Raw genomic sequence first — 13,478 nt, 5'->3', positions numbered from 1 at the left:
CTCTCTCTCTCTCTCTCTCTCTCTCTCTCTCTCTCTCTCTCTCTCTCTCTCTCTCTCTCTCTCTCTCTTCTGAAAATAAGTGGACTGTGGGAGGGAGAGTACAAACTAGCCTTAAGATCTCTTGGTTCAACACCAGCCCACGTAAGTTTTTGAGGTCAAGCCATTCACAGGTGTGATTAAGTAATGGATCTTAGTTGTTTTAACTTCAACATTGTTTGGCTATTGAAGGCCATATAAATGGCCTTGAATTGTTTGTGTGTGTGTGAGCATGTGTGTGTGAGTGTTCCTCTTGTTATTGTGGTTAATTTCTAGGTTATTGTGACCACTAGATGTCACTCAGGAGTGGCAATTCTTGAATGGTTTGGAAAATCAATGTGCACTGTGTGTGTTTGTTTGTGTGTGAGTGCACGCACGGATATGTGCACGTGTGTGTGTGTTTGTCCGTGGGATTTCTTAATAGATTTCCTCAGCATTTGCATCTCATCCCATTTAAAGATGAGTTCAATGATAAACAACTTCAAAGAAGTGCCCATCTTGTTTTTAATGCATGCATAAAAAATAATTCCAAACAAAGAGAGCAGGAAAGATAAACACACAATCAGAGAGAGAGGTGTGTAAATTACAGAACAAAGCCGAACGTAAAAGCTGAAGCCATCTGGTTAGGTATTCTTTGTTACAGCTGTTGGACTCATGCACACACACGCACACACATGCTCTCTCTCTCTCTCTCTCTCTCTCAATCACACGCACACCAACACACATGCACGATTGTGCACACACACACACACACATATATATTCTCTCTTGTGGCCTTATTCCCTGCAGGATACTGACTATATTGTAATCTGATTCTGTCCAGGAATGTAGTGAGGGATATATGTCACTTTGGGAGTTAATGTAATTGTAAATGAGAGTGAGAGTAAACAGCATCCTGGAGCCAGACTGAGTGTGTACGTGGAATTAGTATGCAGGTCCCATGCATACCCTATAACCTTGGCAGCACTCTATGTTTTGCATTACTAAGCTTTCTATTTGGATAAGCCACAGATTCAAAAACAAATGGCGTGATACAGACAGTAAGACAGGGTTTCAACAAGATGGAGGACAAGTTGGTGGTCAAGGTATTGATTGATTGGTTGATTGATGGGTTAGCAACAGCTCTTCTTGTATTCCATCTAGGAATGTGCACCGACAACACAAACCCTGTTGTAATATATAATACTCCAAAGGTGTGTCAAAATGTGTTTTGTATCTGTGAGCAAAACACTGTACGGTTTCCTCAATGGTGGTTGGACATGTTCCAGCCAGACAGGAGTGCGATTTTGCCTCAAGGTAAAATGTGCCAGAGGCAGAGTTTGTATTTGCACCATTTTGTTTTTGGCTAATGATTTGGCTATAATAATTAATTAATAATTCTTTACTTCTTCCTTTGGCCTCAAGTCTTCACAAGGTTTCCCTGAAGCTCATATAATGGGCGGATGTAATTGGTTGGACCTTGGCTCTTCGTGCGGACGCCGGCCGGGAGCTTTGGTGGTGTGTGGGGCAATTGGCCTACTCACAGCCGCTGTGCCGGGAAAAACCAAGGAAACAGGTGTGCCACCGGGGGTTACAGGCAGGGCTGTCAGGAGCAGGTACGGTCAGAGGGAGTGCACTGAGTGCGTCCCAATCAGAGATGATATCATAAAATGGTTGACTGACTGGGCAAGGAAATCATTACCACCTAAAACTGATGAGCACAGTGTGTATACAGGTCTTTCTGTTTACACCTAGTTAAAGTAGTACCCTCTCTGTATATACCAAGTGTTAGTAGTTCTCTCTGTGTATAAACCAAGTTAAAGTAGTACGCTCTCTGTATACACCATCAACTACGTGCTGTTGTTACTGTGTCATAATAAATAATATTAAGTCTGCCGTGTGCGTTTCCAATTGTCTGCTTAAACAGTTGAAACTTTATTAGTTTTTAATACACGACAGCGGTCTTGTCTTATGACATTGCGGATACAATGTTGACCAATGGGTCGGTGACTGTGGTAGGCCTATCTTTAACTGCGGTTTCATGCTGTCACCACAGTTTCAGATACATTGACCCACATTGCCTCCGTCCCACACCCATGTTTATTTGTTATCATCTTGATGAAGAGATATAGGTAACACATTTATAAGAAACACTGGGATGTACCTCCTGATTTTGTTAAACACATTCCACCTAAAAAAACTACAAATGACTACCTCAATTTAAAAATATGTGTTAACTTACATTATCATTATTGTTTTCGTTGATTGATCGTTGTTCATCTCTGCATGAGATTGTTGAAGTGCACTGCCTTGATAAAGAGGACGAATGCAGCCATGTGTTAAAATGTTGAGAGATCGACAGAGTAGAAAGCAACAGAGTAGTCAGTAAGAGAGTCAAAAACTAAGCAAAACATCTGACTTCAAGTTGTAGCCTTTCACTCTTTGGGGAATACATTTGCTGATTGGCACACTCTGTTCCTATGTTTAAGGTATTTTGAGAAAAACAGACTTTTGCCAGGCTGCGGTCTGCAAATCCAATAACCATTTGCACTTAGCAGGCTGTGCTTACGCCTTATCTATCCTGAAATGAAAATGAAATGTTTCAATAGAATATTAGTTTGCTCCATTTTCTGTCTTCTTTCCTTAAGCCTTGGGACATTTTCTCTGTCACCAAAGCTAAGAATATATATAAAACGGTTTACAATATTAGATCAAATCAGATGCTGCCGGCCCCCTGTTGTTTGCTCAGAAATATTGAATAAAAAGTATCTCACAATAGGCTTCGGGCTGTCGTGACGTAACTGAAAGATTATGTTGTGACTTTAGTCTAATCTATTCCCTTTAGTTTAGTTAGCAGACAGTTTTAGCTAAAGAGGCTCGTGGTGAACTCGACAGGTAGCAGCTGGCACTGGGTGACCAATCCTGTACCTTCTGACTGGGAGCTGAACACCCTACACACACTACACTATCCTGCTCCCTGCCTGCGTTCATTCCAGGTATTACAGAATGGGACATTTTAACACCTGTAACCTTCCCATAATATTACACTCCATACTTGATATGTTGTATCATAACACTGATACATGTACAAAACATGTGTTGCAAAGACTCTTGTATTACCATAAGCATAACATTGCAGGCCCCGTCATCCTGTATGCCACAGAAGGCCAACCGAGTTCAATGCCATGTTCCTGACCCATCAGCCAATCAGCAGCTCTGGTCAACCTTGTCCTCAGAATATAAAGGGGCTGCTTACAGCCAATCAGCATCTCTGCTCATCCTTGTCCTCTACCTACAATATAGAGTGGTTCTTACAATGACACAGAGTTCCGTGATACAATGAATACTCAGTCAAACCCACAACACCCCGCTGCCTTGTGAGAAGCTTGCATCCCATTATCTTCTTGATGATCTGTTGGAGGAAGTAACCCACCAACTAACAAGACATTCCTTTTGTTTTCACAGTTCCAAGCATGAGTAGGAAGCATGCACATTTTCAAATCTGTTTGTTGTCACTTGTGTGTGATTGTGTGTTTGTGTGTGTGTGCGTGTGTGTGTGTGTGTGTTTGCATATGTGTGTATGCAATTTTCTGTGATTTTGAGTTATTTATACATGTATGCAAATATGACACTTCTACTATTTCTTAAATCAGTTCATTTGTGTCATGTGTATGCGTTTGAATGTGTATCATGCATTTGTTTTGGCAGTGACTGTGTCCTATTGTAGACAGACAGTTGCGTTAAGCAACCAATCAACCCAGCAGGATGTCCAGGTGCTACTGTATGTGCATGCAATAAGTAGACAACAACTCAGCTATACCTCACTAAAAGCAACCGTTTTTAAAGGTTATTTATACCCAAAAGGTGACCTTGGCATGTATGAGGATTTTAATTGAGTAATTGAATTGAAAAGTGTTTTTTAATTCATCCAAGAATGTTCATGCTGTACTGCATGAACATAATTCATGATAACATAAGTTATGATATACTTTGTATAGAATTTAGTTTTATATGGGATTATTTGTTTTATATGGGAATATATATAATAACACATGTTGCTGATAGTTACATACATAACTACACATACAGAACTTCCGTATGTTACGTATGAGTTATAACACAATTTAAATTACTTAGTACAGTGTCTATTATTTAGTTCTTTCATGTGATAGTTCCAACATAAATTTCATGGACACACACACACACACAAACACATATTCACATGCTGTACTATTAACCCAAGGCATAAACTAGAATGAAGACCTTAACATGCAAACTGGTTGATTTATAATTTGGGGTTACTAGCATGGGAGAAAATAGGGGTACCCCAGCCAAATATGATTCCTTGCTTTTGAACAGAAATGCATTGTCTATGATGGATGTTTTCACTAGTTTTCAGACTAAACACAGATGTCAGTGAAATGAATGTGGATATGCTGAACAGATTGATGGTCCTTCCTCCAAGATCAATACTGTCATGCTGTTCCTTATGACGATTTGTCAAGTAAGTCATCTCTTTCCTATCAATAGCTCAAAGGATCTGGTGGAATAGCAGCTCTATGGTTTTCTCAGTTTTCTGATTGTCATCTTTAGTTTTTAATCCTGCTCACCTGATGTTGGAGGGAGTTGCCATCGCTGTGTTGACCATATGGCATGCTTATTATGGTCTGGCAGAAAGTCCTAATGAGACCACCGCCTGACAAAGACATCTCTATGCACAAAACGTCCACGGTAAACAGAACACACAAACAGCAGTTCACACAGACCCATTCAGAATCAGACATGCTCAAATACACACACAAACAAAAATGTTCACAACCACACACACAAACAGTCACAAGCACACACACACACACACACACACACACACACACACACACACATACACACACACACACACACACACACACACACACACACACACGCACACGCACACAGTGCACACATCATTAAAGGATGGGCACTTTGGTGTGACATCTAGTGGCTGTGAACGACCCCATGTACTGTCTTTCTAAAGCATGCTTTGGAAGCATTGTCTACTACAGGTATATACACTTTTACAAATGTTCCAGGTACATATTAACAGACCATTATGTGCATACATAATATAGTCTGTTGTACTGTGTCTATGGTGCTCTAAATCTAAGTCTACACAATGTATTTTAAATGCAGTTATATTCCATGTCCTGAAGGGATGAACACACATTTAAACTAACGGACATAAACACACACACACACACACACACACACACACACACACACACACACACACACACACACACACACACACACACACACACACACACACACACATCACACATATCACACAGACGCCAAATTAATGTTATTTAGGTGTTGAGGTTGCTAACCTTCATCAAAACATTTTTTATCCCATATGCATCCTAGATACGTACTATAATCGTAGATACATGATATAATCATAAATACATGATATACTCCAGACACGTGGTATAATCCTGGATACATAGTATAATCCTCGACACAAGATCTAATTCTAGACACATGGTATAATCCTTGAAAATGATATAATCCTAGATACATGGTATAATCCTAGACACGTGGAATAACACTAGATACATGGTATAATCCCAGACATAAAATCAAATTTTAGACACATGATATAATCCGATATACATTATATAATCCTCGACACATGGTATAATCTTACATACAATGTATTGTAATTTGTTTTACAGTGACGGGATAAAACAGTCTTCTCTAGGACAATAGGGTTAAACTGTGCTAAAATTGTGGTGCATTCATACATTAGATTTTCTACCACTATTGCTTGCTTTTTTGCATTTACAGTCTCTATCGGTCCTAGACAGACACAAAGAAATTGCCACGACAATTGTCATGGAACCCCACGGCATTTACCCACGGTAAATGCTTTGACCTTTACCACAAGGTATGAAGACAAAAATATTAATTGTGTTCAGTCCCTTACTTTGGTTGTAGCTTTGCCATTCAAATTGTGTTTGGATTGTTTTTTACTCAAATGATTTCCTTTGTTTTATATCTTTATATTGATTTACATCAGTTATTTATTGAACAGTCTAGGTGTGTGTGTATGTGGCGCAGGTTCGATGACTGCATGTGTAGAGGACTCTTGTACTCACTTATAACCCCCATAAAGCATGCAATTGATATCTGCACCATCTATCACACACCCTCATGGACACGCACTGCACGCACATACACACACACACACACATGTGTACACCAACACACACACACACACACACACACACACACACACACACACACACACACACACACACACTGTAGTTGTTATCTTCCCATGTCTTGTGTTGGACGTAGTTATGGGTTGCCCCTTGGCCACAAACAATCAGAAGGATGAGCATTAGTTTTCCAGGATCACAAGGCAGTGAGCACAGAGTCGAACGGACCTGTGTCAAGGATTAAAGGTTCTACTCAAGATCAGTCGACTTTGGTGGGAGTCGCTGAATGGAACAAACCACCGGGCATTTGAACATTAAGTGAGGTTTGTATTGTTTTTGGTCGTTTTGGTTTATTAATGTTCCCTAGTATTACTATTGATCATGTGTTATTTTTAAGATGATCATTTCCTGATGTCCTGTGTGTTTATATGATAGGTAACAAGAGCCATATCATTTGAAGCAAGATGGATGAACGAGCGAAGAAAAGGGAGGCCAGGCACATGTATGTTTACAAATCTTCTACAAGGAAGAGATGTCCTTGTTGTTTTCCCTGAATTTGTGAAGCGTTTTTTAAATGTTTAAATAACAATAACTATTCCTACGTTCTTACACTGCATTGTGTCAAAAAGTTGTACGTGTCAATCTCATTGTGAGTAACTGCTGTACTCAGAAAATATAAATTATACTCAAAATTAATAGAAGATAGAGCCATCAGTGAAGTGCAAAAAAATTAACGGAGATATTTTTTGTTATTTAGAGCGAAAGATTCAGCTTGCTAGGCAACCCCCAGCATTAGCATTTATAGTTTATGTCAGAAAATAAAAGCATAGCTTCTTAAATAGGGTTAGAGTTAGTGTTGAATAATCCCATTAGTTATTAGTACTAGTATAGGCACAGTTTTGCTTTTTATTTGCCCAGTCAGTGTCCTCCGTTTTGACTCTCTTTATTGCAGTCTCTGAAACAATCACTGTATTTACATAGTTTATTACTTGAAATACCATGAATACTTACCCATGTCCCACCTAATTAGTTTATTTGTATTGCTAGGACTACACCCAGAGATTATAAAAGTGAAAGATTTTTGAATTTGCTAGGCTGTATAAACCAAAGCAAAGCCAGTCTAAAGATCAGCATAATTTGTGTGGTTTTGCGGATTCTGTAAACCTCGACTAGGGTTACTTAGTATAATATAGAATAAACCTAAACATTTGTCCTTTCAAACTGTATCTGTAGTGAACCACTCAGCGGCCTCAATATCAATATCTATGTTTTGTATGATGATTGTTGACAGAGCAACTAATCCAGATAGAAGCATGCACCCTAGGATTAATATGCTGATATCACGCCAGCAGTACGTGCACACAGCTTGCTACTAATTCTCTATACAACCTAACCTGCCGCCACTGGTCGTGACGTTGAAGTCAAAGACCAATTCCCAAACTATATGTCTAATTTCCTTATCTTAACACCTTTTTTTATTATGATGATCAGTGGTGACTAATCCGCGTTCATCAGATGTTAACCTGGGTCGCTAAAAGGGGGTTTATGTCCTACATGGCTAGCGCACCAGTGTGTTGAGCCAGCAAGTAGAGCAGCCGTTTTCAAGATTGATGACATGATGACATGCCATGTAATCCAGGTGTTATGTGTTTGTCTGAGAGAGAGAGACACTTGGCAAGGCAAAATCCTACAAGGGGAAACAAACCGACTTTGCGTAAGTGTGCGTAAGTGTGCGTAAGTGTGTGTGTGTGTGTGTGTGTGTGTGTGTGTGTGTGTGTGTGTGTGTGTGTGTGTGTGTGTGTGTGTGTGTGTGTGGCTTGCAGCCGTGTATGTTCATTGTATCCATCTGTTTTGGTTCCAGGGATACATGGGATCCGTTCCAGTTGAACCCGGTTGGATCTGAGAAGGAGAGCAAGAGGACATGTTTCGAACTGGCCCAGTACTTGGTGGCCATCATAGTGGGCATTGCAGTCCTGGCCAGTGCTGTTATATCCAAGGTATCCATCCATATCCCTATCCATCCACCTATAGCCATCTCCATACGTTCCTGTTGCATTTACCCTTCATACAGTACAGCATCACCTCAGTCAGACATTCGATTTTATATTATACACACAGTCTTAGACAGTGGAAAAGCCTGGTTCAATCATTAATTAATCCAGGTGTCATTCACGGATTTGGAGTGCGAGCACAGAAATCCGGCGCTGTACATACGTAGCATACACCGGTCTATTCAGAAGCTCAGCATGTGCGTAATACATCAAAGAGTGATCCATTAAAGATTCAGATACGTGAACAAACAGCAGGACATAGGGGCGATGGATGTCCACGACCTGTTGCAGCCAACGTCGGCGTTGGCATGGCGACGTTACCGGAGGAATACGTTTGGGCCCATTTTGAGCTTCAGTAAGACTAGCCAGAAGTCAGTGGATGTGTCGATCGGTTATGCAAGCTGTCAATCAGCAGAAAGTAAGGTTCTCTAGCTGAAGGCTAAACTTGTGGGTGCAAAATTCTGTTTTCAGTGTGTACTATCGTGATTCTATCATTCGCAAAAATTCAGTGTCAAAGGACTTTGTGAAAAGGAATGTTTTGAGGAGGTTTTTCCACATGGGCAGGGATGGGGCAAAGCGGAAGTGGAGTGGTAGGCTGTTCCAGAGTGTGGGAGCGTTGGCAGAGAATGCCCTGTCATGATGCAGAGATAAAGGCCAAATCATGACCAGACATGCTGTGTGTGTGATCAGATATAATGATGATTAGTTGGTGGGACTATAAATTAAATAGTTAGTGGTTGGCTAACTTTAGGGTTCAAACTAAATAACTAAATAACATACCCCTGATAGATACCCCTGTTGAAGTTGTGAGTCAAATGTGATGCAGAATGCAAATGCATAGGGTCACAAATATGTACATGGCAGATGAAATAGTCAGGACAAACTCAAAGCCCTTCCTATAGTATTCCACCAATCAGCATGAAAACTGCTTTGTAGCATCAACTTGAACTTGTCCAAACGTACTGTTTTTATAGATTGATTAAATTATTTTTAATCTGAAAATGGTTTCTTTTTTAAGACTGGCCATGGCAACATAAATACCCAATTTCTTTTCAACATCTATACCAAGTTCTATACCAACCACATCTCTAGCATAAACCAGCTCACATGAAATTGACAGAAAGCAGGAAACAAACTTTATAGAGTTACAAGGTCCTTTGTTCTTGGTTAATGTATATACCACCAGACAGCGATAGCCATATGAATGTGTCTGTATACTTGTGTGTTTTTGTAGTAGATTAATTCTAAGTGCTAAGTGAATGCCTGTAACACAGACTCACATCCAAATAGAAAAGTAGCAAGATGTACAGAAAACCAAAACAACTTGTATGTTGGGTAGATAACACCCTTCTTATCAATCTCTTTCCACTTTCACCATGACAACATGCAGATAATCGGTAATCTTAGATCGCTTTATTGTCAAGGGTTTGGTCAAAAGGGTAACACGGTTCCACACCTGTTGTTAAAAATCTCTGTTAACATCTTTGTTTTTTAATTAATTATCAAGGTAACAAGTTTACGAGGTACATGGATGACCCGGACCGACTCAAACCCCCACAGTGACAATGACGTAGGCACGTCTCTACCCTTGTTCCATGCATGGAGATACTTCTTCTCCCATGTCAGTGGAATGTCCTTTGTGTTAACTCAGAGGGTCGTCTTAACAGCAGGGGGGTCGTCTTATTGACTCACTAAGCAGACTTTTATCCATAGTGACGTACAGAGAATGTTGAATAGATGCATGTAGGAGGTCTAGGCGTCTTGCTATCTAGGAGCACGCCAACAGGTGGACTGCAGGCATCTTGGTTTGACCCTGAGTATCAAGCATCCTTACCACTACACTGTTATGCCGCGCCCCACTTCAGTGATGTCCTCTGCTTGTGCTTTCTATCCCATCAGGGATCTCTCCTGGTACTCACTGTGCTCTCCAGTCCGTACTCGCTGCGCAGTGCCCAGGAGCAGCAGTTCTTCATGCTGATGTTGGTGTTCTGCCTGGTGTTCCCCAATGTGCTGGTGTTCATCAAGTCCCTGTGGAGGGTGATGTTCAAGAGCTTTGTGGCGCCAAACTGCAAGACCCTGGCAATTGTATGCAAAGCTTTTTCTTTGGTTTTAAGAAATTTCATAATGGATCAAATGTATTTTTAATGTGTATATATATTTAGGGTTATAAATGTGTGTGTGTGTGTGTGTGTGTGTGTGTGTGTGTGTGTGTGTGTGTGTGTGTGTGTGTGTGTGTGTGTGTGTGTGTGTGTGTGTGTGTGTGTGTGTATACCAATATTAACTGATATAAACTAGCTACATTGCTATAATGGAACTGTGGAAATGGGAAGGTCCTACTATAAGTGCTTGTGTCATGTATATAAAATGTTATATGTCTGTAAACATAGTGTATGTGTCCTCCAGATCTGCGTTATCGAGTGCCTGGTTTCTTTGGGTACCTCTGTCCTGGCCTTGGTTGTCATGCCACAGTTTGACGTGCTGACCAACCTCTTCATCACTGGAGGAGTGTGCATCATGTCCTCCATACTGCAGATTGTATACAGACTTCAGAAAGAGAAGTGGAAAATTATTTTTCCAATTTGCTCTCTCCTTCTGATAATCACTGGTAACATGTTATTTTGTTTCCGTCTCTGTCAGCTATAGAAGTTAAGGAAATATTAACCAAGTAAATAACTAACTGCTTTGGTCTAACCTTCGAGTTGTTGGTAATAACAACTAGACATTTGCTCCATGCCAACTAACTCACTAACTTAATAACTAAATATCTACCTGACTAAAATAGCTAGCTAACATATATCAAACTAATAAACTAACTATTGAACTAACTCACTCACTACTTAGCTAACTAACTATCTACCTAGTACTAACTACCTCAACCTATCAAAAAACGAAATACCTAGCTGCCTAATCATTTATCTATCGACCTAAATAACTATATATCTATCTACAAAGCTAGCTAACTAACTACTTCACCAACCAACTAACACATTAACTTACCAACTAACAGGTTACTGCCTCCTGGTAGCTGACTACTATGTCCGCGTTTCCTCCTACGTGGACAGGCTGGACAGCGACTGCTTCATCTACATTGTCGTTGGGATCGTCGCTTCAGTCTTGGTCTCCCTCTGTTGGTGGGAAAATTCCCTACAAGCTTCGAATACCATGACGGTAGGGTATTTTAGATTTGAAGGAACGCAATCTTTATGTGCACTTATTATCGAATAGATGCATGGATGAATATTGAACGGACCAATTGATGAATGGATGAAACAATCAATCTTCTCTAATCAATCTATGGGGATAGTTATTTTCCTAAATTATGACCATCTACAATCTCTCTCTCTCTCTCTCTCTCTCTCTCTCTCTCTCTCTCTCTCTCTCTCTCTCTCTCTCTCTCTCTCTCTCTCTCTCTCTCTCTCTCTCTCTCTCTCTCTCTCTCTCTCTCTCTCTCTCTACCCTCACTCTTTCTCCTCTCTCTGCAGGAGAGGTTGGCCGAGTTGGATGGCTACAGAGACTTTGTGTTTGTCGTCACCAGCATACTGAGGATAGTAGTGATAGGTAATCAGCATACACTAATTGCATAATTGCTTATTGGTCAAATTACTGACTGCAATCATGTACCCAAGAATCATTGTTTTGCAAAATGTATTTCCCAAGCTATCCTAAACTGACCGAATATTATATCATGAGTGTATCATTTGAGCATTCACAAGATGCAATAGATTGCAGTGCATTCATTAAACTGTTATTTGAACTGGTCTTCTGACGAAATCCTTGAACAGATCCCCTGCAGTCTATGCATTATGTTACATACGCTACTATTGCCCCACTTTAGACTATACTCTTTGTAACTGGGATCCCATGTTCTACAGGGGTTGTGTACCTCATTTATCATGTCCTGATTATGGACAACATCGTCTGGGAGAACTACAACCTTAAGCCTGCACAACAAGAAATACTGCAGATAGGACTGGTGGTGTTCTTTTTACAGGTATGGACACCAACACACAGACACGCCTGGACCACTCATCAGACATATAGAATAGTGGGACAAGACCACCAGACGGACACACAGACACACTCGATAACAGACCAGACGTACCGAATAGTCACACAAGGCAACCACACAGACACAGAGACAAGACATATGCATACACACAAGATAACAAGTTATAAACACAGAAAACCCACTAGACAGACACACAGACAAACAGAGAGACAAACAGAAAAGCAGACGGAAAAGAGAATAGACAGGCAGACATGCTGGCCGGTAGGCAGCCGCAGACACACACACACACACACACACACACACACACACACACACACACACACACACACACACACACACACACACACACACACACACACACACACACACACACACACACACACACACACACAAACACATAAATAAATACTTACTCACATAGATACATTTGTGGATTGTATCATACAATGTATAGCACAGCCCTTGTAATGTAATGTAATTACCATTCCACTGCAGGCCTTCTTCTCGGCTAGCTGCCACTGGTTTGGGGTGGTGGCGTGTAAGATCCATTCTGTCAGGATGAGCTTTGCTCTGCCGGTTAGCTGTACCGGACCTGCAGTGCTGCTCTTGGGGATAATACTGTTCTTGACTCATGCCGACAGTTTGAATGGACACCACAGTTCAAACATCATGGGTGAGTTCATATGTGCACCAGAAGTCTGACCTCAGCTCAGTCTGTAAACTTAGGTTTCCCGCATGAGTTTGGGTTTCAGCAGTTTACTACCTTGTAGGAGAAATGACAATAGTTGTGTCAATTTAAAGATGAATGCAGGCCTGTACAGGAGCCATTTTAATGTGTTATTTATTCATGCACATCCAGATTTCTGTGACGGCTTGGTTCATCTCAAAAACACCAACACGTCCATCGTGATGTTAGAAATATCAAGAAGTATCTGTCGGACATCCCTCAATAGGTCTGTAGCACTGTGTTTGTGTGTGTGTGTGTGTGTGTGTGTGTGTGTGTGTGTGTGTGTGTGTGTGTGTGTGTGTGTGTGTGTGTGTGTGTGTGTGTGTGTGTGTGTGTGTGTGTGTGTGTGTGTGTGTGTGTGTGTGTGTGTGTGTGTGTGTGTGTGTGTGTGTGTGTGTGTGTGTGTGTGTGTGTGTGTGTTGTGCCGGTTTGCATTTGTTTAATTTACAGTTTTGCTATTAATCACCATGCAA

At 40.8% G+C, this 13,478-nt stretch overlaps 1 protein-coding gene across 1 annotated transcript in view; it reads left to right on the top strand.

Annotated features, from left to right (window-relative positions):
• The first annotated feature begins 6,372 nt into the window (after positions 1–6,372).
• Positions 6,373–13,478, top strand: part of chs1 (chitin synthase 1) — a 20,108-nt gene continuing 13,002 nt past the window's right edge. Inside the window, exons 1-10 of the mRNA XM_060071819.1 lie at positions 6,373–6,541; positions 6,654–6,720; positions 8,080–8,215; positions 10,169–10,354; positions 10,673–10,874; positions 11,277–11,437; positions 11,752–11,827; positions 12,142–12,260; positions 12,774–12,951; positions 13,138–13,231. Of these exons, the coding sequence (XP_059927802.1) occupies positions 6,683–6,720; positions 8,080–8,215; positions 10,169–10,354; positions 10,673–10,874; positions 11,277–11,437; positions 11,752–11,827; positions 12,142–12,260; positions 12,774–12,951; positions 13,138–13,231 (1,190 nt within the window). The 5' untranslated portion in view covers positions 6,373–6,541; positions 6,654–6,682. The remainder of the gene's footprint in view (positions 6,542–6,653; positions 6,721–8,079; positions 8,216–10,168; positions 10,355–10,672; positions 10,875–11,276; positions 11,438–11,751; positions 11,828–12,141; positions 12,261–12,773; positions 12,952–13,137; positions 13,232–13,478) is intronic.

Source organism: Gadus macrocephalus, chromosome 14, assembly GCF_031168955.1.
Source record: "Gadus macrocephalus chromosome 14, ASM3116895v1".
Classification (NCBI taxonomy): Eukaryota; Metazoa; Chordata; class Actinopteri; order Gadiformes; family Gadidae; genus Gadus; species Gadus macrocephalus.
This window is presented reverse-complemented; position numbering and strand designations above follow the sequence as displayed.